The sequence below is a fragment of the Mirounga leonina genome, unplaced genomic scaffold, assembly GCF_011800145.1.
Source record: "Mirounga leonina isolate KUSES-001 unplaced genomic scaffold, KU_Mleo_1.0 Mir_125, whole genome shotgun sequence".
Taxonomy (NCBI): Eukaryota; Metazoa; Chordata; class Mammalia; order Carnivora; family Phocidae; genus Mirounga; species Mirounga leonina.
Window position 1 is genome coordinate 67,648,165 of NW_023270305.1, and position 27,931 is coordinate 67,676,095.

General features: G+C 45.0%; 2 protein-coding genes across 6 annotated transcripts in view; one reads left to right on the top strand and one right to left on the bottom strand.

The window, feature by feature from the left end:
• The first annotated feature begins 3 nt into the window (after positions 1 to 3).
• On the top strand, positions 4 to 27,574 carry ABCG5 (ATP binding cassette subfamily G member 5). The gene is given in 17 exon segments (XM_035000564.1): positions 4 to 327; positions 952 to 1,089; positions 6,956 to 7,091; positions 7,180 to 7,265; positions 8,223 to 8,297; positions 11,569 to 11,783; positions 11,786 to 11,869; positions 12,928 to 13,067; positions 13,652 to 13,781; positions 14,245 to 14,357; positions 14,359 to 14,459; positions 14,541 to 14,746; positions 15,546 to 15,684; positions 19,991 to 20,176; positions 24,891 to 24,953; positions 24,955 to 25,001; positions 26,510 to 27,574. Coding segments are annotated over 17 exon segments (2,199 nt in total). The 5' UTR covers positions 4 to 181; the 3' UTR covers positions 26,704 to 27,574.
• Positions 26,567 to 27,931, bottom strand: part of DYNC2LI1 (dynein cytoplasmic 2 light intermediate chain 1) — a 43,236-nt gene continuing 41,871 nt past the window's right edge. For all 5 annotated transcript variants that reach the window (XM_035001668.1, XM_035001664.1, XM_035001666.1 and 2 more), the window contains one exon: positions 26,567 to 26,655. The gene's annotated coding sequence lies outside the window, so the exon portion shown is untranslated. The remainder of the gene's footprint in view (positions 26,656 to 27,931) is intronic.

The window sequence follows — 27,931 nt, forward strand, 5'->3', positions numbered from 1 at the left end:
CGGTACATCAGATAATGGCATCCATGGCCAAACCCCAGTCCCGCTGCTGGGAAGGTCTGCGGAGGGACTGCAGGGCCTGGGGAGAAGCCCGCGGGGGAGTGTGCTGCTGGCTCCTCTCCTGACGCCCCTCCAGGGAGAGTCCAGCACCCCAAAATTCGCCTGTGTCTGCTGTCTCTTGGCCATGAGTGAATTCCCATCTTTGACCCCTGTGGGGTCCTTGGGGATCCAAGTAAACAGAGGCCCCCAGAGCTCCCCAGAGGAGGTTCCTGCAGCTGCTTCAAAGCCTCGACACAGCCTGGGCACTCTCCATGTCTCCTACAGTATCAGGTAAGGCCATGCCTCTTTTGCCTCCTGGGAACTTGGAGCTGGGCTTTGTTTGAGTTGTGGTCATGATCCGAGGTGAGTGGGTCTCTGCTGCCTTTCCTCGCTAATGAGGGCCATATGTGGAGGCTTTGGGCTCCCTCCTTAGTGGATCAAGGTGGAGAGAGGAGAGGGGAAGGGCTGCCAGTGGTAGATGAGGAGCAGTGGCGAATGGCCCCCCTTTTGCCCATGGGAAGACTTGGAAGCTATGATAGGTAGCTGTGCTCTGCTTTGTGCCCCTTAATCCCTTCCTGTTGTGTCCGCCTTGCGTACAGCCTGCACCATGGGGATGGAGAGGGCTTGGGGCAACACGAAGTGTAATGAAGCCTGGTGAAGGAATGCAGGATCAACTGAAGGAATAAACAGTGTCCTGTTTATCTCCCACACAACCAAAGAGAGCTGGCATTCAGAGCAGCTCCTGGGCAGGGGCTTTACAGAGATGATCTTTCTCGGTCACTACCTGCCAGTGTCTACAGAGAAGGACACTGAGCCTCAAGCATATTTAGGAACCTGTCCAGAGACAACTGGGATCAGTGCTGGGGGACAAGGGTCTGGTCCCTTCTGGAACACCGCACTCCCTTTCCTTTAAAGCCACCAAGCTGGGCCCTGGTGGGACTTCACATCTTGCCGGCAGCAGTGGGACAGGCAGATCCTCAAAGATGTCTCCTTGTGCATCGAGAGCGGGCAGGTCATGTGCATCTTAGGGAGCTCAGGTAAGCTTGGGAAGGAGTACTTTAAATTTACATTCTCAATGAACATTCAGAAAAGGCTTTGGCTTGCTTTGAACATTGAGGAAATAGGTTTAAGTTGTAGCAAGAAAGCTACAAGTTTGATGCTAGAATGAGATCGAATGATATGTCTTACTGAATGGAATCTGGTACTAATGTGAAGCCTTCAGAGAGATCCTTAGAAAAGAATAAAGTCCTGCCTAATATGTCAGTTAATTCCTATTTCAAAGTATGGAAAGTACTGAGCATGGTGCCTGGCATGTAGGGTTGCTCAGTAAACACAATTCCCCTGATCTGTCCCCTGCCAAGAGGCAGGACAAGGAATTAAGTAAGCACAAGGGTGCATGCTCATTTAGTCCCATATTCATTATTAAAAAAAATTATGTATTTCAAATAGGCAAGAATAGCAAATAATATAAAGAATATTTACATATTAATATCTGGTTTTATCAAATCTTTTGACAAATTTTTTATTTAAATTCAACTTAGGGGTGCCTGGGTGGCTCGGTCAGTTAAGTGTCTGCCTTCGGCTTGGGTCATGATCCCAGGGTCCTGGGATTGAGCCCTGCATCGGGCTCCCTGCTCAGCAGAGAGCCTGCTTCTCCCTCTGCCCCTCACCCCGCTTGTGCTCTCTCTCTCTCTTGCTCACTCTCAAATAAATAAAAAATCTTAAAAAAAAAAAAAAATTCAAGTAGTAAACATACCCTGTAAGGCTTTGTCAAATCTTAACATACCCTGTAAGGCTTTGTCAAATCTTAACATTATACCATATTTGCTTCAGATCCTTTTGTTTTTAAGGAATTAAGTATTGCAGACTCCACTGAGGCCGTCTGTGTGCCCATTTCCCACCTTCTCCTCCTCTTTCCTGGGATATCTACACTTGAGGCTGAATCACGGTTTGTCTTTGTGTCCCTGCATCAGCCAGTCATTGTCCTGGGAAGGTCTAGCCTCCAGAGAGGCAGCCTCTTATGTCTGAGGGCAATGCCCCGTGGGGACCGCAGCTGTGAGTCCTCAGCTGGAGGATAGGTGCATTGAGTCTGATGAGGGGCTCTGTGTGGACACCACAGGGTCCGCTACACTAGGTTATCTTACACAATTTAAAGATGAAAGATTCTCACAGATTGGCTTCAGAGGAGCGTCCTGGTTGAGTCCTTGCTTGCACTGACATTGTTGACATTTATGGGCACTACACGCTTGCGTTACTCTCTTGAATAGCAACGGGTAATGCAAGTCTGTGACAAAAGTCAAGCACGGACAGCCTCATTTGATCTGGAGAGTTGAAATCCATAGCCATTCCCCTGCTACAGCAGGTGAATACTGGGTAACAATAGTAGCATTAAGATTAAAGGAGAAGGAATTCATTGACTAAAACTGTTATATTTTGCTGAGATTTCCTGTCTGTTCCTATTTCCAATTTTTAACCTTTTCTTTTTTTTTAAGATTTTTATTTGGTTGGGGGTGGGGCAGAAGGAGAGACTCTCAAGCAGACTTCCCTCTGAGCTTAGAGCCCAACATGGGCTTCAATCTCATGACCCTGAGATCGTGACCTGAGCCAAAACCACAAGTTGGACATTTAACCGACTGAGCCACCCAGGTGCCCCAAACCATTTCTAATATCCAGGGCCATTCTAATTTTCCTTTTGATAATTATATTTTTCTTTAAGAAGAGGAAAAGCTGAGTTCTTCCTATAATTTATTGTTTGTTGCCTGCCTTCTGTAGGATTAGGGTGGTTATATTGCACACAATAAAGAATGAACTCATCTCAGGGGCGCCTGGGTGGCTCAGTTGGTTGGGCGACTGCCTTCGGCTCAGGTCATGATCCTGGAGTCCCGGGATCGAGTCCCACATCGGGCTCCCTGCTCAGCGGGGAGTCTGCTTCTCCCTCTGACCCTCCCCCCTCTCATGCTCTCTCTATCTCATTCTCTCTCTCAAATAAATAAATAAAATCTTTAAAAAAAAAAAAAAGAATGAACTCATCTCAGAAAGGTGTCCCATAAGCCAGTGTCACGCTTCATGCACATCTCAGGACAGTGGATGGGAGGCCTTGATCTGGGAGCTCATGGGCTGGTTTCTGATGATACCTAATCATGGCTTTATGACAACATCTATCATTTTATATACTGACCATGGATTCACAGGAGACTGCAAGTTCCCCCGGGGTGGGAGCTTTATCTTTGTTTTGTTTTTTCCCTGCTGTAGTCTCAACAGGGCTGGCCACATAGTAGGTACTTAGTAAATATTTGTTGAATCACTGAGTAAACAAATCAGTTCTATGAATTACTGCTAGTGTTTCACAAAACGATGACTTCATCTAACACAGGACTGTTTCTGAAATCGTTATCACTGAGGCAAAAGAAGACTTAGGTGTTTAAAGTCTCATGACAAAATGGTATAATGCAAGTCTGCCTAGGGTCACCCAACACTCCAGGGGAGAGTAACTATATTTAACTCAATATTTGCTGTCAATTGGGACCTAGACTCTGGGCTGCTTTCTCCCTTGCAGAGGCCTATTTAGTTAAAATTTCTGTCCTAAGGGAAGATAACCCCAAAGGTCCTGGTTTTATTGCCCGGTAGGGCATTAACCTTTTGTTTTCTTTTTTTATTGCAGTAAAATACACGTCAAACTTACCATCTTAACCATTTTTTTAAGTGTACAGTTCAGTAATAATAAATACATTCACGTTGTTGTACAACCCTCTCCACCATCCATCCCCCTAGCTCTTCATCTTGTAAAACTGAAACTCTACACTGATTAAGCAATAATGCCCCAATCCCCTTGCCCCCAGCCCCACCATTATACTTTCTGTCTCTATGATTTTGACTACTCTAACTACCTCACATAAGTGGAATCATATTTTGTCTTTTTTGTGGCTGGCTTATTTCACTTACCATAACGTCCTCAAGTTTCATCCATGTTGTAGCCTGTGTCAGACTTTCCCTTTTAAAGCTGAATGATATTCCATTGATATATATACCATATTTGCTTATCTATTCACCCATTAATGGACACCTGAGTTGCTTCCACATTTTAGCTATTGTGAATAATGAAATGAAGATGGGTGGACAAATAATCTGTTTGAAACCTTGTTTTCAATTCTTTAGGGTATTTACGAAGAAGTGTAATTGCTGGGTCATATGGTAATTCTGTTTTTAAGTTTTTGAGGAACCTCTGTACTGTTTTTCACAGTGGCTATACCATTTTATATTCCCACCCATAGTGCACAAGGATTCCAATTTCTCCACATCCTTGCCAACACTTGTTATTTTCCAATTTTTTGATAGTAGCAATCCTAAAGGGTGCAAGGTATTATCTCATTGCAGTTTTATGTCTCTCTCTTTTTAAAGATGTTATTTATATTTGAGAAAGAGAGTACACACGCATGAGAGGGGTGGGCAGAGGGCGAAGCAGACTCCCTGCTATGAGCAGGGAGCCCGATGTAGGGCTCCATCCCAGGACTCTGGAATCATGAACTGAGCCGAAGGCAGACGCTTAACCAACTGAGCCACCCAGGCACCCTCATTCCAGTTTTAATTTGCAGTTCCCTAAGGCTTAGTGATGGTGATTTATGTGCTTATTGGCTATTCATATATCTTCTTTGGAGAAATGTCTAAGTCCTTTGCCCAATCTTGAATTGAGTTCATTGGTTTTTTGTTGTTGAATTTTAGAAGCTCTCTGTATATTCTGGATATTAATCCGTTATCAGATATGTGATTTGCAAATATTTCCGCATCCTGTGGGTTGCCTTTTTACACTGGGGATAGTGTCTTTTTTAAAAAAGTTTATTTAAGTAATCTCTACACCCAGTGTGGGGCTCAAACTCATGACCCCAAGATCAGGAGTCACAGGCTCCTCCAACTGAGCCAGCCAGGCATCCCTGGGGATAGTTTCTTTTGAGGCACAAAATTTTAAAACTTTCAATTTGTCTATTTTTTCTCTTGTTACCTGTATCTTTGGTGTCATATTCTAGGGCTTTAACTATTTCTATGTCTAATTTTGCATCTTATTCTGACCTTTTATTTTCTACTGATTATACAGATTAGTTTCTTGTGTCCTTTTTTTCCTTCTATTCTTTTTTTGAATGAACTTTTTTACTCTGCTAGTCCTTTCATTAATGAGTTGAGTAAACAAATTTCTATGTAAAAAGTATCCCAGAACTAAGTGGCTTAAAACAATAAAACTTATTATTCTCTCTCAGGGTTTCTATGAGTCAGAAATTTGGAAGTGACTTTGTTGGGTAGTTCTGTCGGGGGTTCTCATGAGGTTGTAGTCCGAAGTCTGCTGGGCTGCAGTCATCTGAAGGCTTGAGCAGGACTAGAAAATCTTCTTCCAGGGAGGCTCCCTTGCATGCTGGCTAGCAGGTTGGTGCTTGCTGTTGCTCAGTGAGAATGTGTCACATGAGAAGCAGAAGGCCCAAGAGAGAACCCTGAATGTCACCCAGAGGAGGCTGGGAAGGAGCAGCCAGACGAGCAGGATTAAACCAAGAGGATGAAGTAGCATCAAAGCCAGGGGATGGAGATTTACAGAGAAAGGCAAGCAATAGTATAAAGACCTCTGAGAGGTCAGCACACAGGAAGGTGCCCACCAGATATGGCAACAAGGAAGCAACCTCGATGACCTCAGGGAGGTAAGTTTTGATGTTGTGATGTGATCCAGGCTCCAGGATATTTGTAGCTTTTGTCAGAGTGGAGATTGGATCCCAGAAACAGAAGGCAAGGCGTAAAAGGCCTAGGATCATGACTGGGAAATTTCAGAACATGTTTTGAAAGACAACTCAAATGATGTCACCTTTCATTCCCCACCCCCCCATTTCGTTTCTTTACAGTCCCTCTCCTCTCTTCCCACCCTGACCTCTATTGAAGATGCTGGAGCTAACTCTGAGCTTGGTCAGCCATGGGTTAGATAAGAAGACAACTGCTATAGGAGCTTGGCTTATTCTTTGTACCCCTCATGGCAACAGGCAGTTTCTTTATAATATTTGTACAAAAGATCTCTTTGGTTTTGCACAAGTCATCATATCCTTGGTAGAATTCTCTTGCTATCTTTTCAGACAGTTCAGAACCTTCTGCTTATTTCCTCTGTTAATCTAACCTCTTAGGAGCCTGGTAATGCTGGTTCCTGTCTCCGTTGACTCTCTGGGCTCATGTAGGTTTATGTCCACTATGAGCAGAAGGGGCTGGCTGGTGCTTTATCCTAATGGTATCACCTAACTTCTAACCAGAGAAAAACCAAACCAGGGGAAAGCTCTTAGCAACAACCAGCTGGGTCATGCCCAAGGCTCTCAGTGCAGGCTGAGGCCAACTTGATTTTACTAAAGGACTTGTGAGGCTAGTGCTTCTCAGACTCTGATATGCATGGGAATTACCTAGGGATCTTGGTAGCAGAATGTGATTCAGGGGGCCAGGGCCTGAGATATTCTGCATTTCTAGCAAGTGCTCAGGTGATGTTGCTGGTCTTCAGATCACACTTCATATCAAGGCTCTAGGTAGTGTCCCCTACTTTGAGGAACCACCAGATGACCCCTGGGGGGCGGGTTCAGAAAGAAATTCAGATGTCCTAGATCCAAACTGCCTAGGTTTTCTTTTTATTCTGATCCTGTATTTTCTTTTTCAACTCAAAACAGCTGTAAAAGCCCATAAACAGGCAGACAAAGCCCCTCCAGTCCTGACTGGGATGAAAGAAATGGCTTGTCCCTCTATGACTCAGGAGACAAGCTGGAAAGACTCATTGGTACCATGAGAGTCTGACCCAGGGCGCTATGGAGAGAGCAAGTTGGTGCTACACCAAGGGTACACCAAGGGTCTGGGGACAGCCCAGCAATGCCTCATGGAAGGAGTCCTCTCGGGCCTTGTTTTCTTGTCTCACAAGCTTGGGGAAAACCACGCTGCTGGATGCCATGTCCAGGAGGCTGCGGTGCACGGGGACCTTCCTCGGGGAGGTGGTTGTGAACGGCCGGCCACTGCGCAGGGAGCAGTTCCAGGACTGCTTCTCCTATGTCCAGCAGGTGGGCACTTCCCGGGCCCCTGCCCCAGCCGCCCACGGCCTGGTCTCGGCCTGGTCACACTGATGCCTCCCGCCTCCCTCTCCCGCAGAGCGACACACTGCTGAGCAAGCTGACTGTGCATGAGACACTGCGCTTCACGGCACTGCTGGCTGGGCGTCTTCCAGAGGAAGGTGGGTAGCCGTGGGCCTCCTACGGCCCTGTTCCTCAGGGGGCCGCCTGGCGGGGGCTTTGCACCTCCCTTCCCTCCGCTTGCCCATTCCCCCTTCATTCCTCATCCCTTTAGTCTAGACCTGTGCTGTCCAGTACGGCAGCCACTGGTCACCTGTGGCTTTGAGCACTTGACACGTGGCCAGGCCTAACTGAGATGTGCTATGAATGGGAAATGCAGAATTTTAGAAACTTAGTCTGAAAACACAGAATGTGTAGTATCTTATTAATTTTTAAAATATTGGTTACAGGTTGAAATAGTAGTGTTTTGGCTGCACTGGGTTAAATATGTTAAAATTAATTAAACTTGTTTCTAAAATGTGGCTTACATTATATTTCTACTGGATGGCGCTGGTTTAGGGACTGTTTTTGAATAAAAATGGTTGTTTTCCTCACTATACTTTGCCCTGTTGAGACTTTTCTCAACTTTCTTTGAGGCATTTTGAATGTGCCTCATCCAAACTAGATTAAGTTAATGAAGGAAAGAATTATTGACTTGTCTACTCTTTCGAGGTTTCAATCTATTCCTTTAAATGTATCTAATTTGGAAGTAGTCATAGGTAAGCCCATGGGGACCTTACCTGGAAATGTTGCCTTATTTCTGTCTGGACTGGAAACAGGGAACTAAGGATACATAGGTTTGCCACCTACAAAGCAGGAACAGTTCCCTGGGAAATAGGCCCTCAGAGCCACCAGAAGAGACCGGCAACATCTGCCTCAGAGGCTTCAGCAAAGCCACAGTGAGGTTCCTCCTGGGCACGCAAATTGTATCTGCAGCTCAGGCTCCAGGGCTGGCCTTCTTTCATGCCATTGAGGCTCCAAGGAAATCCTCCATATCAGCTGAGGGTACACCATTTTTATCAGGCATTGCTGAGTCTGTCACCAGGGACTTGCTCAATCTGTCCCTGGCATTGGACTTTTCAGACAGGGCTTGGAGAGTGAAATTAGGTCTAAGCTGTGTCCCAAGTACCAGAAGATTAGTTTGATGACAATGTCCAGGTGAGTAAAGGTCATTCTTCTGTTTGAGAGTCCTAGACAGTGCTGAAGGATAGCTTTTACTCCAGAGGAGTCTTAGCAAGGAGCGTGGCCCTTAAGAAGGACCATCAGCCTCACAGTGATGCCTAGCGCTCTTTCCTTCCTGGAGGCTACCTTAGAGTGCTCAGAAGGCATTGCAAGGCTGTTACTATGCAACTGGGATATACAGGCATACCTCGGAGATACTACAGGTTTGGTTCCAGACCACTGCAATAAAGCAAATATCAAAATAAACAGAGTCAAATGAGTTTTTTGGTTTTCCAGTGCATATAAGTTATGTTTACACTTATACTCCAGTCTTTTGGGTGTACAGTAGCATTGTGTCTAAAAAAAAAAACCAATATACTTACCTTAATTTAAAAATACTTTACTGACACAGACACGAAGTGAGCAAATGCTGTTGGGAAAATGGTGCGAGTAGACTTGCTTGACACAGGGTTGCCACAGACCATCAGTTTGTAGAAAATGTGCTGTGAAGTGCAGTAAAGTGAAGTGCAATGAAACAAGGTGTGCCTGTACTCTGAACTCTCATAGCCGGCTGGCATCAGTCAGGCTTTGTTCACACACAGTATTTCGCCGCATCCTTGGCATCATCCCTATGTGGGAGGTATTATCTTCTGACACACAAGATTAAGATCAGACAGTTGGGAAGGGCAGAGCTGGAATGTGAACCCAGGCCCTCTAGCACCATCATGACTCCCTGGGCTCCTGGGATCTCCTGAGCCCCATTGTGATGAGAGAAGATGGAGGTCAAGTTCAGCCCACACTGAGCACAGGCATGTTCACACGACTGGGTAGCCCTGATGGTGAGTGACAGAGGAGTCCATCTGCAGACTCTCTCTGCTTGCTTTAGTATTTCTGTCTCTAAAAAGGGCAGGAGAAGATCCTATTGGTATTTGGGTGGCAGAAATGTGGTCATAAACAGATTTTTCTGAGTTGGTGATCCACTTATATCACATATCCCACTGAGAGAATAAACCTAAGAAAGCCACCGAGCTCTTCCCCACAAAATGCACATGTTTGCATAAATATTCAGAAAATTCATGGATGCCTTGAAATCGATTGATGGCAAAAATTTTCCCCCTGGAGGCATCTGGGTGGCTCAGTCCATTAAGCGCCTGCCTTTGGCTCAGGTCATGATTCTGGGGTCCTAGGATCGAGTCCCACATCGGGCTCCCTGCTTCTCCCTCTCCCTCTGCCGCTCCCCCTGCTTGTGCTCTTTCTGTCAAATAAGTAAAACTTAAAAAAAAATTTCCCTCTGGTAAATGTTCCTCTGGCACTGGCAGTCCCTAAAAGTCCTGCAAAAGTTCTCCCTGCTTGAAAGTACTTTCTGAGCAAATCCAGTCCACAGGGTGTAAAATCCTGACAAAGTAATTTAGTGAGAGGGAGGTGGTGGTGATAGTAGAGGACAGAGCACAGCATATCTCTCCTCTGAGGAACCTGAACATAAAGCTGTGCTTGACATGGGCAGGCTGTGTCTGCTGGACTGTTGGCTAATCATTGAGCTTCATGGACCACTTGAGAGAACCCAGACAGTTCTCTCAGTCCCATCTCTGCCACTTGCTAATAGTGTGACCTTGGGCAAGTTATGCACGTCTCTGAGGATCTGTTTAATAATGTATCTCTCCTGGAGTTGATGTGAGGAATGAGTCAGTTTATCTGAGAACATACAGCATAGAGGTTGATGATCCCAGTGCATCCCAAGGATCCCAAGGGTTCCTTCTAAGACACTGTGAATTGCAATCCCAATAGTGTTTGCTAAACATGGGAGAGGCTTTGGGAAAGAGCATGGGACATTGAAACAGGTTAAATACATGTCTTCTCTGTCCATCCCTTCTGAGCCTGGAGGGGCAAGCTTTATTCCTTTCTTGCTGTTGCAGAGCAGATGAAAGGGATGCTCAGGAATCTGCCCTGGCTGGCGAGCACCTCAGCCTGGCCATGTCAAGCAAAACTCAATTCCAGAATCCTTCTATTCTGATGACAAAAGGAGAACCCTCTTTTTTCCAGAATAAATCATACTGGTTTATTTATACATTTTTAACCTTGTTACTCCTTTGGATCTATTTCAGATGTGTCCTTCTTTTAGTCAAACCTTCACCCATGCTGCTGATCCCACCCCTTGGCTCCACTGGAACTTTGTTCCACAGATATCCCCTCTTTTACTTCAGCCTATTTGTTGTTATTTTTTAAGGCAGTGTTTTGTTTCTTTTTTCATTATAAAGTAACACAATCTCATTAGAGGTATATGGAAATGAAACTCATTACCATATATATAAGTATTTTCAGTCTGTTTCTAGCGCCTTTCCTCAGGGCCCTATGCAGATAAGGGTAATCAGCAAGGCAGGGCCAGAGGAGAGATTTTTGAAAAGGCCTCTGGAGATAGGCTAAGCTGATGAAGGAAAGGAGGGGAAGGGAAAGGCCAGCTTTCTTGATTAGAAAGTCAGTAAAGAACTTTTCTAGTTGTTACTGTTGTGGGGGAGTTGAGGGAGGAGGAGGAGTAAGGAGATGGTTTCAGGGAGTGGCAGAGTCTAAGATAAAGTGAGGAGAAGTGGGGGACAGGACATTAAGTGTGGCTGCAGGTTATAAACTGGGCCTCCTGGGAAGTTTTCAGAGAGTCAAATAAAGATTGGCATTGTTTTTTTTTTTTAATATTTTATTTATTTATTTGAGAGAGAGAAAATGAGAGACAGCATGAGAGGGAAGAGGGCAAAGGGAGAAGCAGACCCCCCGCTGAGCAGGGAGCCCGATGTGGGACTGGATCCCGGGACTCCAGGATCATGACCTGAGCCGAAGGCAGTCGCTTAACCAACTGAGCCACCCAGGCGCCCAAGATTGGCATTGTTTTTAATTATTTTGGTAGCTGGATTATATTTGATGCAAAATCACACTGAGATTGGACCACACGGGACTCCAGGACTTATTTGGGTTACATAAGGGTAGCCAAGATTCATTCAAACCAAATTGGACTTTTTTTTTTTTTTTTTACATATAAAACACTTATAATAAAATTTCAAAAACCGAACACTTAAAAAAAAAAAAAACCTGTATTGTACCTATGCCTTAAGGGGCTTTTTCTGTGTGCTGGACTTAATGCAGCATCTGAAAATAGGAGTCCAATGACCTCTCCATTGTCCTGGTGAATTTCCCTGAAACAAATATAGTTTTTGCTGCTCTAGAGACTTTTGAAAAACAGTTATTTATTTTAACCTGACACATGTATTATATTATGACTTAGACCAAATTGGGTTTTATCGTTAATAGGCATGTTCTCCCGAGGGTATGGTGAGTCTGAAAGTGGCCTGAGCACTCAAGGGAAGCATGCTGCCTCTCCCATGCCATCTGCACTCCATGAATTGGGGCAGCAGTCCAGCAGTGACCAGCCTTCCTGGACTTTGTGTCTCCTTCAGGTGGACGCAGTCATGGTGGAGCTGAGTCTGAGCCACGTGGCAGATTGATTGGCAGCTACAGCCTTGGGGGGATTTCCAGTGGCGAGCGGTGCCGGGTCTCCATCGCAGCCCAGCTCCTCCAGGATCCCAGTAAGTGGGTCCCAGAACTGCTACCTGGGCATCTTCCATGTGTCTGCAGACATTTTCTGTCTTTTTTTTTTTACAGTCTCCATTTGGAAAGGGGTTTGTGTGGAACTGACATTACTGAGGTTTTTCAAACTGGGGACCCAGTTTCTTTGGAAATACTACATAGTTCCTGATGCTATTCTCTCCAAGTACAAAACAGCTCTTGGACTTGGAAACACTGCATTGTGGGGGCTATGGAAAGCCAATGAGTTTTGGTGTGCCTAGAACTTTAAGAAATGGCAGGAATTAAAGCAGGACTTTGAATGATACACAAAAAAGTGTGTATTTTGGAGGGAGGAGCTATCAAGATGGGGTAGCCAGTCACCTGCCTCTCCTACCGGGTTTGGTCGTTCTCCCCACCACTGGGGAAATCTCAGCTCTTACAAGCACCTGGAAAAGAACGTGCTGCACCTGAGCACTGGGGCACACTACGACTGCCTGCTCTTCAGATGGTGGTTGGTCACTAGAAGGCAAAGAAGAGAGATGCTCTTAAGAGCCCTTCTCACCTTCTGGGTAGAAATAACCACAGTGGAACCCTCTAAAGAATCTAAATGCCTATCCCAGCTCAGACTGTTTTATGGGACAGAGTTTTTTGCCGTGCAAAGACCCTGTTAGTGTTGGAAAATGCTCCACATGAAGTGAGGTTATGTTTTTTTAACCAGCCTCTTCTCAGCCTTTTGAAAACAACTTGGTGCCCACTAGCCAGCCCTTGTTCTTTGTCATGGTCCTCTGGGCAGAGCCCAAACAGTCCATAGTATCTTGTAGCAGCCCTCTCCCCTCAAGGATTAAGGCCAAGATGTGCTCTGGAACTGGGAGGTGGGTCCTCTGAGGTCAGGCTCCTTCGCTTGGGCTCCGGCTGAAAGCCAGTTTACATGCAGGTACTTCTCACGGTGCACTGTTTGGATAGGGCAAGATGCGATGGGTTAAGACATCTCCATAAGAAACTGTTCAAAATTCTGAGTTTAGAGTCCATAGCCCAGTCCTGTCAGTGACTCAGAAACCCGACCCTTCCTTGCCTGCAGAGGTCATGCTGTTTGATGAGCCTACCACAGGCCTGGACTGCATGACAGCAAATCAGATCGTTGTCCTCCTGGCAGAGCTGGCTCACAGGGACCGCGTTGTGATTGTCACCATCCACCAGCCACGCTCCGAGCTCTTCCAGGTGAGGGGGAGTCTTGTTCCTGCTTAACTCGTCAAGGGTGGGTAGATGTATGTGTTGAGCTGGGGATCGTGGGTAGAGATTAGTACTTGTCAACCAGGGCCCTTGGGGCCAATAGGTCCTGATATGGGAAGGGCACCTGCCATGTACCAAATACTTTCTATGCACTAGTTCATTTAGTCCACACAACAATCCTATGAGGTGGGTATCAGTACTGTCACTTTACAGAAAAGAGGGAGACTTAGAAATGATGCAAAATTGAGTCAAGGATCTGAGATTAAATAAACATCTAGTCCAAGGTCATTCACTCAGGAGCATGGCTGGTCCTTGATCAAACCCAGGACTACAGGCCAGGTCCAGGAGTTCTTTTCCACTCCAGATGTGATGCTGGGCCCAGGCCAGATGCAGCACGATGCACACTGGCAACGCAGGCTAAGAAAAATAGGGACATGCTCTGTGTGTATCCAGTGGCCACAGTAAGAATCCTGATGCATGGCTGGGATCAACAGGGACTGACTGCTTGGAAATTTATTCTCCAGAGGATATGGTGACCTGATACACACTAATGCCATCGATTTTCTCATCAGCTCTTTGATAAAATTGCCATTCTGAGCTACGGAGAGCTGGTTTTCTGTGGAACACCAGCGGAAATGCTTGATTTCTTCAGTGGCTGCAGTTACCCTTGTCCCGAACATTCAAACCCTTTTGACATTTATAGTAAGTTTTTTTTCCACATTTCCCATCGTGAATGTTCATTCAATTTTATCATCTCAGATTTCTGCCTAGATGTCAACAGCACTAGTGGATTTTATTCTTGCTTTTGTTTTGGTGATTTCACTCTTTAAGGAGTTAATTTGGCCGGGTCAGTTAACTTGCCATAGATGACCTATCAGAATGAGGTGGGGGACCTCTCTTAAATTGCTGCATGTCCACTTTGTCAGAGAAAAATCAGCTGAGTTTCTAAATCCTCCCAGACAGCCCCAGTTGAATTCTCAAGGCCTTGCTGGTAGCTTTAAAATATTCTGATTTTATAGGTGGGCATGATCACCAGGTGTTATTCTGATGGGATGAGGCATTAGCTAGTACTCCTGAATCAATGATGAAACATGTATTATTAGCCATTGTGCATATATATGCATTTAAAAACACATGGGTCATTTCTTTTGGGAAAAAAAATTAGTGGACCTGATATCAGTGGATACCCAAAGCAAAGAACGGGAAATAGAAACCTACAAGAGAGTTCAGATGATTGAATCTGCCTACAAAGAATCAGCAATTTATCGCAAAACCTTGGGAGAACATTGAAAGAACAAAACACTTGAAAACATTACCAATGGTTCCTTTCAAAACCAAAGATTCTCCTGGAGCTCTCTCTAAACTGGGTGTTCTCTTAAGGTAAGAGCTTCACCTGTTTTAGGTGGTTAGACATCCACCAATAAAAGAAAAAGAATTAAAACAGGGTTGTTTGGCTTTCAGGAGAGTGACGAGGAACTTAATGAGAAATAAGCTGGCGGTGATGATGCGTCTCGTTCAGAATCTGATCATGGGTTTGTTCCTCATCTTCTATCTTCTGTGGGTCCAGAACGATGTGCTGAAGGGTGCTGTCCAGGACCGCGTGGGGCTCCTATACCAGCTTGTGGGTGCCACCCCATACACAGGCATGCTCAACGCTGTGAATCTGTGTGAGTGCCCATGCCCAGGAGGTGCACCCCGGGGGCGGGGAGGGCACTTCCTCTCTTCCTGATTATCGCCCTTCTCCAGCCGGCATCTTGCAAGACTCCATCATTATAAGACTACTTTGCTGAGCTAAACTTGGCCTTCTCCAGATTCTCTCCCTGGGGAAGGGTTAACTACTGAGTTACTAACATCTTAGTGTGAATTAGTTCACCAAGTAGATCTCCCTGAGGGTCTAAGGATCCAGGGAAACATGGAGTTAGGAGCTGCTGATGGGGCAGGGTTTGGGAAAGGTTTTTTAAAAGATCATTCTTGGTATTCCCATCTTCACCATTAGGATGTGCAGCCCTGGGGGCCCAGATACCTGCCAACTTTGCACTATTCTTTTTGGAGCCAATTTTAGGACAGCTAGCACCTAATTTTCAAACTCTGTGAGAATCCAGAAGCAATACCTAGTTGCCTGATGTTCTGTGCCAAGACCCTGCACAAAAAGAGGACAAACTACCTCACATCATTCATGGCCCTTTTGCACATGTGTTCTTTAATTTGTGACAACGCTCCCCTGACTTTAGAGAGGAGGAAATAAATTTTGACAGCTTTTGCAACCATACTGTAATTCAGATAGAGAGTTCTGTGGTGGGAAGTATCTACAGTTCTGTGGATAGCAGGTTCCCTCTTTCCATGACTAGGGAGCCCCAGCTGGTCCCCACCACCCAGCCCTGACGGAACTCAAGTTCAGTTTGGGCTAGCCCTCCTGCCCTTAGCTGTGTGGTGACCGGCTATTCTGAAACCTGCCTCTGTGCCCGGTTCCTGTGCTGCGAGCTGTCAGCAACCAGGAGAGCCAAGACGCCTTACCCCGGAAGTGGCAGATGCTGCTGGCCCACGTGCTGCACGTGCTCCCCTTCACTGTCCTTGCCACCGTGACATGCAGCAGTGTGTGCTACTGGTAAGGGGCTGTTCAGAGGTGTTCAGTCCTCCTGGCAAGTTCCACATGGCCAGTGGGACTGATGGAGGGGAGCTCCCTCTTCTTGGCCCTGGGGGTCTGTCTTTGCCCATCAGTGCCCAGTACAATGTCCTGTGCTTCCGGACAAATAAAAACCCAGCCAGGGCCACATGGGACCTGAGAGCAGACCCGCAGGACTACATGGTGCCAGGGACTGGCATGTCTCACATACTCTGCAGGGTCTGGGCAGGGAAGATTGCCCTGAAGTCGTTGGGATCCAGGTGCAGAGGCAGCAAGGAGCTGCCGAATCTCAATGAAGCATGGCTCCTGGGCTCCTGTCAGCTGGAGCGGCAACCTGCCTGTGACATCACGGGCTGGCGTGAGGGGGCTTGAGCAATGGGAGAGGGGCTGCGGGAAGAGGCACTGGGGCACCACGAAGCATCCCTGATGCTCTTAGGTTTTGAGCGATGGTGTATAGACAGTGCTTTTTGTTTCTTAGAACTTTTCAAAAATATAAATCCGAAAACGTGTACTTATCTGCATGATCTGTCATCATAGGGAGAAGTAGCTTCCCTGATTCCCATGGCTTTCCCCTAAGATGGGGGTAGTACCTGGTATTCTGTGACTCTAGTAGTGCAGTCGTGCCCAGCTTGTCGTCCAAGGAGAACTTCAGGCAGTGCTTGGGATGCTGTCTTTCTTCAGGCCGTGGGATTCATGAGCAGGTGCTCCTGACATAGCCAGTATACAGACCCATGGTACATAATATGAATAATTATTATGAACTAAGTAATACATAAGTAAAAGACAAACCAGGGTCTAGTAAGTTTGAGCTCCCAGATGAAGAGTGGGAAGGTCTTGGTGTAGGTGGTTAGAAGTTGGTATCATTCTGGAGAGTGACAGAGGCAGAACCACTTGCTCCGAGTAAGCAGGGGGGTGGGCTCCCCACTGAGGGCGATGGCAATCATCACCTATAAAGGTGGTGCTATAATCATCCTTGTTTGTAAAGGAGCAAACTGAAGTACAGATGGGGTAACTATCTTCCCCATCTCACATCCATTATCCCAGTTAATTACAAAGGAGAACAAGAGCCCATTTGGTTGAGAGAACAACTTGAGAGATGAGCATCATTCCAATGGATAGAAAAGGGAGCAAGGGCGTAAGTTCAGGAGCAAAAACACGTAAGACCTTTCCAGAGAAAAGGTTCAGTTGTGCTGTGGAAATGAAGGATTGGAAGCAGTAGTGAAGGATATGACTGGCCCCTCGAGTGGGGGAGGTGTGGAATGCCAGGCTAAGGGGCTGAAGTGTCCCTTAATGGGACATAGGAGGGGATTTTGAACCAGGGAGTGGCCCATCTGTGTTGGACTCTGGAGGGTGAGGCTGGCACACCTTGGCAGCAGACTGGAGTTAGGGCAGAGACAGCGGGCAGCCTAGTGAGGAGCCTTGGCAACAGTCTATGGGAAAGGCAGAGGCCCAAACGGAGAGAGCAGCAGTGGCAACAAAAGGGGGCGAGCACTTTGAAATGCTGGGAAAGTAGAATCGAATGGGCTCAGAAACTGAGGGGATTTGTTGGTCGTAAACTCACGGATGATGCCTGAGTTTTCCACCTAAGGGAGTGGGATGATGACAACATCATTATCAGGTTTGCCAGGAAAGAGAATGGATTTGAACACGTTGCATCTAGCATGCTACAGGACACCCGACTGGACATGTCAATCTGAGGTTTGAGTGGTGGGTTGCCGCAGAAAGAAAAAGAGTGAGGGGCTAAAGGCCTGGGAATGGATTTTATAGGAGAGAGTACTGGAAGGGGAGGAAGCAGTCTGAGTGTAAACCTCAGGAGGCACATTCGGAGGGTGGGAAGAGGAAAGCGATCCAATGGCAGAAGCAGAGGTGGTGGTCAGACAGGGAGAAGGAGAAGCAGAACCAGGCAGCATCAGAGAAGCTGGGGGAGGAGAGCATTTCAAGGAGGTGTAGTTAATATCCATTCATATTGCAGAGCTTCACAGAGATGAGGCATCAGATTAGGAGGTCTTTGGCAGTCTTCCCAAAAGGAGCTTCAGTAGAGTGGTGGGGTGCAAGTCAGATTCACAAGGGAACAAGTAAGGAGGGAGAGGGAAGAAGCAGATGCTGCTTGAGAAGCTTGGCGGTATAGGGTAGGATGACGAGAAGGCAATGGCTCACATGGTTCTTAGGCTCAGGGAATGGATGTTTTAGGATATGGTAAATAAGACCGTCAGGAAAAACCATTAGATTGAGAGTTGATGAAACTATAGCAAAAGAGAATAATTCACAGATCAAGTTTCCAGGGTAGTGCAGGGTAGGGATAGGTGAATCAGGATAACATAAAATCAAGGAGCAAGTAGGTAGGATCCACTTGGCAAAGATAGGGGGAAAAGAGAGAGAGCGAGCGAGAGAGAGAATGAGCACAAGACATGGAAGATGAAAAGTTAGGGAAAATAAAGATAGCGAGAAATTCATAAAATGGGAAATGAATCCATCTACTGAGCACTGGGGAGAGAGTTTGATATTGGGGAGAGGGTAATTTATTTATTTATTATTTATTATTATTATTTTTAAAGATTTTTATTTATTTATTCACGAGAGACAGAGAGAGGCAGAGGGAGAAGCAGGCTCCCAAGGAGCAGAGAGCCCGATGCGGGACTCGATCCCAGGACCCTGGGATCATGACCTGAGCCGAAGGCAGATGCTTAACCATCTGAGCCACCCAGGCGCCCCTGGGAGAGGGTAATTTAAAGTAGAGGTATATATTAGACATGAGGGACAGGCCATTGGAGCCCAATAAGCAATGAGAAAAAATTAGGGGTCTAGAAGTCAGGTGAGGCAGAGTGGATCTGATTAGTACAGTAATATGCTCTGTTCAGCACACCTTCAGGGAGAGAACTTAAGTGAAAGAACAGGGCTCCCAAGGTGTGGGGATTGGTAAAAGCAAGGAATAGCAGAAGGGGGTAAGGACCTGAGACAGCTTGGGGTTTGGGGAAATAGGAGACAGGAGGGACGCCATGATCAGAGAGAGCACTTTCAGAATCTGAAATCTTGGGAAAGAGGAAGAGTTCTGAGTAACATTTAAGTCCAAGATTTGGTGAATGATGAAGATTAGGTGGGTGGAGCCACTGGAACTGATCAGGTTACCTAATTAGGAGGCACTGATGTTGATGACTGATCAGGAAGGTTAAAAAGACCTTGAGGATAATGATAGTGGACAGGAATGCTGACCATGGTCCAGATGCTCTAAAATCATCAAAGGTGAGAGAATCCCAGGATTGCACTGGGAAAGAGAATTCATAGTACAAGCAAACTTCATGATTTGTATAAGAAGAAAGATAGATGGCCTTGGAGAGTGGTCAGGAGCTTTGCATAGAAGACATGCCAACTCCCTTTTCCTTACTCTACAAATGGAAGAAAGAGCAACCATGTCTAACGGTTGTTGAGGACATGCTATCACCAGGGAAGTGTATTTAGTGGAAGGAATATAAGAGTTAAGGGGCATGGATGTAGGGAGGTCTGTTTACAAGAAAATGAAGATCAAATCAATGGAAGGGGCTGGTAGAATAAAAGACAAGAATGGAATGAACAGACCTGGGAGGGCTAATTCACCAGAGGATGGCGGCAGTGAAGGGTTTACACGCTGGCAGTAACCCCACATAACGGGGATGGAGGAGCAGAGAAGCAGGCTGAGCGAGCCTTTAGCACTGGGGGAGTAGGCTAGCTAGGGTAGGGGCAGTGCCAGCTAGGCAGACGTGGTTATTTATGGAGAAGCCTGGCGAGTTCAACCACTCTACTAATTGCCCCGGTTGTGACCACTGTTCAAGCGTTAATTTTTTTTTTAAATCTTTTTTCTTTTTAAAGATTTTATTTATTTGACAGAGAGACAGTGAGAGAGAGAGAACATAAGCAGGGGGAGTGGGAGAGGGAGAAGCAGGCTTCCCGCCGAGCAGGGAGCCCGCCGCGGGGCTCGATCCCAGGACCCCGGGATCATGACCTGAGCCGAAGGCAGACGCTTAACGACTGAGCCAACTAGGCGCCCCAAGCGTTAATATTTTCCTCTGAGAACTGAAGGAACTGTAAAAGCGAAAAGGTGGCACACTAAATTGGAGCCAACAGAAACAATTTGTGCTAATGAATGGTCTCAAAGTTTGGCTCTGTTCCGAAAAAGCCTTTCAAAGGGGAGTTGGGCTTACCCTGCATACTCTTCCCACCCACTGACCACCATGGATTTATTCATAGAAGGCACGTGTGGTATTCTTCTTAAATAATCCTTGGAGAGGAAACTAAAGACCTTATGTTTTTCTAGGACTCTGGGCTTATATCCTGAGGTTGCCAGATTTGGATATTTCTCTGCTGCTCTCTTGGCCCCCCACTTAATTGGTGAATTTCTAACTCTTGTGCTACTTGGTATGGTCCAAAACCCAAATGTGGTCAACAGCATTGTGGCTCTGCTCTGCATTGCTGGGATATTTGTGGGATCTGGATTAGTAAGGTAAGATACGACAATTCAAAGGATTTTCATTGATGATTTGTGGTTAATGATCACTCGGTAACAAGAAATTAAGAGAGAAATTGCAGAGGAGAGCTATGTGATACTGGCTAAAGGTATGTATTACCTTATGGTCTGGAGTGTTTCTAGTGCTTGCTTATCATTATTTAGATCTGTTTACCATTTGTTCAGTAAAATGTCTTCACACTGAAAATCAGGAAATGACAATTTAGGCATGTTATTCATATGAGTCACATGTAGTAACAAGAGGAGGAAAACCAATCCATCCTCTGGAAAAACAACCTATTATTACAAGGTAAATAGCATGCATTTAATTCATTCCTGCCCTGGCACTGTGGAGTGTCTCTATTCTGGTTCTCAGTTCCCAGTTTTTTTTAGGAAGTAAGAACAGTCAGATAAGAGCTTGCATGATAAAAGACTGACCAAGAAAATATCAGGACTGGAAGGACAACACACATTAAATGTTAACTGTAATTATCTATGGGTAATAATTGATTTTAATTTTTTCTTCATATTTTCCTTTGTTTTGTGAATTTTTATAATATAGCACTTTATAAGCAAGAAAAAACATATATATACACACATACATATATTTTAAAAAAGCAGTAGCTGAAAGGGTGGAAAATTTTAGAAGGGTGACAAGTGGTCGCAGGCAGGTGATGTGAGCAGGATCTAGAAGTACTCTGTGGGTCCCTGAGGAAATGTGAAGGTGGCTGGTTCTTTGATTTAAAAAAGCTCCAGAGCATCCGCTATATGTAATTATATTTATATATTTATTTAACTCTCAGAGCAATCCATGTTCGGGTAAGAAAACTCAGCTTGGACTTGACTTTGCTATAGTCAAGCCACTGTGAAGACCCAGGCCGCACGCAGCTCCCTGGAAAGAGGACTGACCCAAGAGTCAGAGACTTCCTCTACCACTTATCTGCCACATGACCACAGGCAAATCACTTTTCTATCTAAATTAGTTTCCTCATTTATAAAATGGAGCTCGTGATCTCAGTCCCACCTGCCTCAAGGGAACAGGAGAAGCAAATGAGGTAATCAACAGGAAAGCACTTCATAAACTGTGGTGAGTTATAAAGCAAAGTGAGCTGGTTTTGATCAGTTGAGGACTATGTTTATGACACCGTTATTACATTGTATTTGTGTTGCTTAAGTGATTGTTAGCATCTATAAAAAATGCACAAATCAAATCAAGCCAGCAAGGTACAGATCCAGCATTGGGCAGGATCTCCTCTTGAATGTTTGGTTGTTTTTTTTTTTTTTAATTTTTTTTAAGATTTTATTTATTTATTTGAGAGAGAGAGAATGAGAGACAGATAGCAAGAGAGGGAAGAGGGTCAGAGGGAGAAGCAGACCCCCCGCCGAGCAGGGAGCCCGATGTGGGACTCGATCCCAGGACTCGGGGATCATGACCTGAGCCGAAGGCAGTCGCTTAACCAACTGAGCCACCCAGGTGCCCTCCTCTTGAATGTTTGAATCATTACCTGTTCCAGTGAGTCTGGCACTATTTTGTATATTTGGTTTGTAGAAAAAGGGGATTCATTGTTCTGAAAAGAGAGGCAGTGGTCCGCATTACCAGAGGCTCCTGGGTTTTTTGCAAAACCTCAACATCCAGGCTTCACCTGGATTCCACTCCCATCACTGAATTGAAACTCTACTCTTTAGGGGCCAGCCACATCAACCTCGCAGTCATAAAGTTCACATTCTTCCCTCAAGTCATCGCCTTTCCTGACTGCCTGCCTGCAACATTTGCATTTTTGGCTGCCTCCTCCTTTAACACAAATAGAAATAGCTTTGTTCTTTTTACTTTCAAAATAATGCAAGTTCTTTGGGGGAGAAACTGTACACAATACAGAAGTGTATAAGGAAGAAAGTAAAAGTTACTGAAGTCTCACAACCTTCAGTTCAATTTTGTTGTGTATCTTGCTAGACTCTAAATCTTTTTTTTTTTTTTTTAAGATTTTATTTATTTGACAGATACAGCGAGAGAGGGAACACAAGCAGGGGGAATGGGAGAGGGAGAAGCGGGCTTCCCGCCGAGCAGGGAGCCCGACACGGGGCTTGATCCCAGGACCCTGGGATCATGACCTGAGCCGAAGGCAGCCACTTAACGACTGAGCCACCCAGGTGCCCCTTATGTAATCTTTAATGAAAATGAGATTGTACTATTGTGAAGGAGTTAAGTATGCATCTAACGATATAATGTGGACAGTCCCGTGTCAATAAATTTAGATCTATGGTTCCTTCCGCTCTGAAATACTCCCAGGATTTCTAGGACGTAGCCTTATTGTCCCCCCGTGTCTTTCACAGACCTGTTTGTGTCCCTTTGCCACCCGCACGAAGCCTGCCTGCTGTTGCCTTGGCTAGCTCAGCTCTCTCTGAAAGCCCGTCATAGGCTGCTTCTGTTGCAGCCTTCCTTTCAAAGGATGGCAGCCTCTGGAGGCCAGTAGCTGGGCCTCATTCGCCATTACAGTTCTTCTCAGTGGCTGGCCCACGGCCTTGAACCAAATAGGTTTGCAGAAAATGTGTGCTGAATCGAGTGAATGAATGACAACTCTCTCTCCCGGGACTGCCCTCACACTGGAACAGTCACCATCTTCTTTGGGTTTCTTCTTTGCTGTCAAACCACAAATGCACGTGGAGCCTCTACGTGCAGTATTCCACCCTGTGTGGTGCTCTACCAGATGAAGGCCCATGGTTCCTACCTCAAGGAGGTAACTTTCTGGCCAGCCAGGCAGCCAGCCTCTCATGGCTATCATCCTGTAGCAGGCCTTTGTCGTCTTATACTTGAACTACTGCCGTCACCGGGTCCCTTTTGCTTTTCTGCTTTTCCTAATCTGCCCTTATTATGGTCCCTCTACTTGCTGGTGCCACATTAATTTTCTTAGAACACTGATTTTATGGTCTTTCAATATCAACCCGCTGCAAGGGTCCAAAACAGTAGGTTCTTGGCTGTCATTCCAAACTCAGCTTCAGATCCTCTGTTCCAGCCCTTCTGGCCCATTCAGTCCCATATGCAGTCCTTGATATGCCTGTGCTCATACTGTCCTTCCTTCCTAGAATGTCCTTTCTCGTCCCTCCTTCTTCCCCAGGTTCCTACCTATCCTTTCCAATTAGCAGCCTCTCAATGGGCGGACTGAATATTGTGCCTTAGAACATTGCCAATAACTGAAAGTCATGGGGTTTGGGGGTCACATGGGAATAGCTAAAACCCATAAATACTAAGTACAAGAATGTCATGGACATGTGGTGCTGGATTATTATACTTGGCACAAATCGTTTACCACTGTGTATTTTTATAGTCTTAAGGATATATATTCTATGTCCCCAATTACATTGTGAGTTCTCTAGGGGTAGGACACTTCTTTTGAATTCCTCAAGCGCTTAGAACTAGTGCCTCGCAAATAGAATTTAATACATATTTGTTGATTTATAGAAGTTATATAGTGGACAGAGGAGGCCATAAGGTCAGCAAAAAGACGGAAGAGGGGACAGAGTTCATTTTTTTTTTTTTTTTAGATTTTTTTTTTTTTATTTATTTGAGAGAGAGAGAATGAGAGACAGAGAGCATGAGAGGGAAGAGGGTCAGAGGGAGAAGCAGACCCCCCGCCGAGCAGGGAGCCCGATGTGGGACTCGATCCCGGGACTCCAGGATCATGACCTGAGCCGAAGGCAGTCACTTAACCAACTGAGCCACCCAGGCGCCCTCTTTTTTTTTTTTTTAAAGATTTTATTTATTTGACAGAGAGAGAGAGCACAAGCAGGCAGAGGGAGAGGGAGAAGCAGGCTTCCCGCGGAACTGGGAGCCCGACGTGGGGCTCGATCCCAGGACCCCAGGACCATGACCTGAGCCGAAGGCAGCCGCTTAACCGACTGAGCCACCCAGGTGCCCCCAGAGTTCTTTTTTTTTTTTAAGATTTTATTTATTTATTCATGAGAGACAGAGAGAGAGAGAGAGAGAGAGGCAGAGGGAGAAGCAGGCTCCCAAGGAGCAGGGAGCCCGATGTGGGACTCGATCCCACGTGGGATCATGACCCGAGCCGAAGGCAGATGCTTAACCATCTGAGCCACCCAGGCGCTCCAGAGTTAATTTTCACAGCGAAAACCTGCTTGCTCTCTCCGTCCTCTCCCCTTGTATCATAGTTAATTCTCACTTCACACACTAGCTCCTTCAAATCTGTTTAATCACAAATATCGTCCTCTAAAGTGATGTGTTAGGTGTGTTTTCTTTCATGTTTATATCAGTGGTGCTTATCAAAAAAAATCAGACACCAATCCATCATCAGGGGATTGTTAAATTAAGATTTCTACTATAATGGACCACCGAGCTATAATTAAAAATGATGGAGTGCTATGCTTACTGATTTGGAAGGCTGCCTGACACATATGTTTGGTTGAAAAAAAGCAGGTTAGAAAAGAGCATGAAGAGTGATTCCACTTACGTAAAATTTTATAAACACAATACATGTTACACGTATCACCAAAATGTTAACCATAGTTATTTCTGGGCAGTGGTGTATCTTTGTACTTCTCAGTACTGTTTGTTTTCCACAGTGAGCACAATTTTTATAATGAGAGATAAAAACTATATTCAAAATGGGAAACATAAAATGAGGGTTGCCTTTCTTTTCATCTGGTAGGATCTGTTACCAGAGCCTACTGAATTTCAGCTCACTCTCTTTTTTCTTAGAAACACAGAAGACATGTCCATTCCTTTTAAAATCTTCAGTTATTTTACATTCCAAAAATACTGTTGAGATTCTTATAGTCAATGAGTTCTATGGACAGAATTTCACTTGTGGTAAGTACTCTATTTTGGAATTTTTTTTTTTTTTTTTTTTACATATTACTCTGAGGAAGCAGTTCCCTGAGGGAAATGTTATTTTTTAAGTAAAAGCTGTAAATAGATTTAAAACCTTGTTTTGAAATAAAAGTCTAACATTTTTTCTGATTTTTAAAATAAAAGTCAAGTTAGTCACCTGTCAAAGGCCAACAGCTTAAGGCCACTCTGATGTTTTTAGAAAACAATAGACCTGGGGCACCTGGCTGGCTCAGTGGGAAGAGCATGCAACTCCTGATCTTGGGGTTGTAAGTTTGGGGGTAGAAATTACTTAAAATCTTTAAAGAAAAATGATAGACCTAATGTACACCAAGGTAAACTCTAGTTCTAGTATACTCTGGGTAGAATCAATTTTTTTTTTTTTAATTTTATTTATTTATTTGACAGAGAGAGACACAGCGAGAGAGGGAACACAAGCAGGGGGAGTGGGAGAGGGAGAAGCAGGCTTCCCGTGGAGCAGGGAGCCCGATGCGGGGCTCGATCCCAGGACTCTGGGATCGTGACCTGAGCCGAAGGCAGACGCTTAACGACTGAGCCACCCAGGCGCCCCTCTTTTTGTTTTTGTAAGATTTTATTTACTTGAGAGAGCATGCTTGCATGCGAGTGGGGGGTGGGCAGAAGGAGAGAACCTAGAGCAGACTGAGCGCAGAGCCGTACACAGGGCTCAACCCCAAGATCGTGAGATCAAGACCTGAGCTGAAACCAAGAGTCGGATGCTTAACCGACTGAACCACCCAGGCACCTAGAATCAGTTTCTGTACATACTGAACAGAACAGGTTGAAGCAGGTTGCAGTGGCATATTGTTCCCTAAAAATGTATGTAGTATATAGCTGAGTAAAGCCACTTTTGGCAAAAGTCTGTTCCCCAATCCCATGAGAGGCAGTGGGAGTATAACAAGGTCCTTCTGGCCATGAAAATCCCAAGCCACTTCACAAAGGCAACTAAAGAACAGGGCAGAATTTAGTAGTTCTAAATATTTTTAGGTGGTAATAGCAGTAACCTTAGGATATTCAGTACTAGATGATCATAAGTGATCATGATTTTTATCAGTACTATGGTAATGAATTTATACCCCAAATGGAAACCCATTTTTTTTTTTTAAGATTTTATTTATTTGACAGAGACACAGCGAGAGAGGAACACAAGCAGGGGGAGTGGGAGAGGGAGAAGCAGGCTTCCCGCTGAGCAGGGAGCCTGATGTGGGGCTCCATCCCAGGACCCGGGAATCATGACCTGAGCTGAAGACAGATGCTTAACAACTGAGGCACCCCGAAACGAACCCATTTCAATCTTCAAATGAAGCCAGGACCCAGAACACTCACTATTGTTTCATCTAAAAATGAATTCCAGGGTCTCTTAAATGTCCTGTATCTTTCATGATGAAGGGTACTCAGGGGGCAGTTGGTAAATACTGGATGAAAGTACCTGGGAAGCATCATATCTGATACTGTCCATCTTTTCCCTGCAGGCAGCTCAGATGGTTCTGTGACAACTAATCCAATATGTGCCTTCACTCAAGTAATTCAGTTCATTGAGATAATCTGCCTGGGTGCAACATCCAGATTCACAACAAACTTCCTGACTTTGTATGCCTTTATCCCAGTTCTTGTCATCCTAGGAATAGTTGTTTTTAAAATAAAGGATCATCTCATTAGCAGATAGTAAAGAACACTGCTGCTAAAATGACCTTAAGCCCTAGAGGTGCAGGACTACTTTGAATGTCTGAAATAAGAAAGCCACGTGTTTCGTGATAGTACATCTTAAGTCTTTTAACTCCATCTGTGCCCCTCAGATCCATGCAGGCTTTGAATGATATTCCGACTCGCAGGGACATGTGCTATTTGGAAACTGTGAGTGAGCTGGTCCAAAAATGTAAATAGTAGTAATTCATAAAGTCATGGGAGACTAGTGTGACTGTTTTCTTTGTTCTAGACACAGAAAAATAGGTCAGTTAAAAAATGTTCACAGGGCACCTGGCTGGCTCTGTTGGTGGAGCATGCAACTCTTGATCTCAGGGTTGTGAGTTCGAGCCCCACGTTGGGTGTAGAGACTACTTAAATATAAAAAAAATTTTTTTTTAATTATGCTTACAAACAAAATTATGCTTACATTTGATAAAAGATTTGTTAAAAAGAAAATTTGGTTATTGACTGTAAGTAACAAAAAAGAGTTGTGGGTTTGAGTGAAGCAAAGCATCCTGCAAAATTGGGGGATGGGTGGGAATGCTTTATCATTGAAAAACCCACATTTATGTGTACATGTCCACATGAGGGTCTGAGTTACCCAGTCATACTGAAAGGATGTTGGACAGATGCTGGATGATGAAGACCCCTGATACAGAGCACCTGGTGATTTTTTGGGAGATAAAAATGAAAACCTGCGGGAATGGGCTGAACTGAGATCACAGCATACCAGACAGACCTCAGGTAATGTCTTTAAAGATTAGTTTGCTGTTTTTCCACTTTTCACTTAGTTTACTTATAAAATCAAAAGTGAATGTTACTAGATAAAGTGTATGCACTGAGAAATGACATCTTTAAGGCTAGAGAGGAGGGGTTATTTAAGTCCATACAGAAAAGCTGTTCAGCTGACACAGTATTTACACTAAGAAGAACCGGGTTACACACACAAAATTCAGCTTCTTGAATTGTAAAGAGAAAGAATGCTGATAAATATAGAGATACTTGTATTACATATTTTTAGGGATGAAATGATGTATATAGATGATTAAAAATGGGTTCTATACTAAATGACTGATTATCTTTCTGACTGATATTCAGGTAATTCACGTACAAGTCTGAAAAGACCCTGTCTCAATGTTACCATGGTAACTCTGAGGGAGAACATCTTAGTACATGAACTTGTTCAGTTGCTGTGACCTAACTTGTAA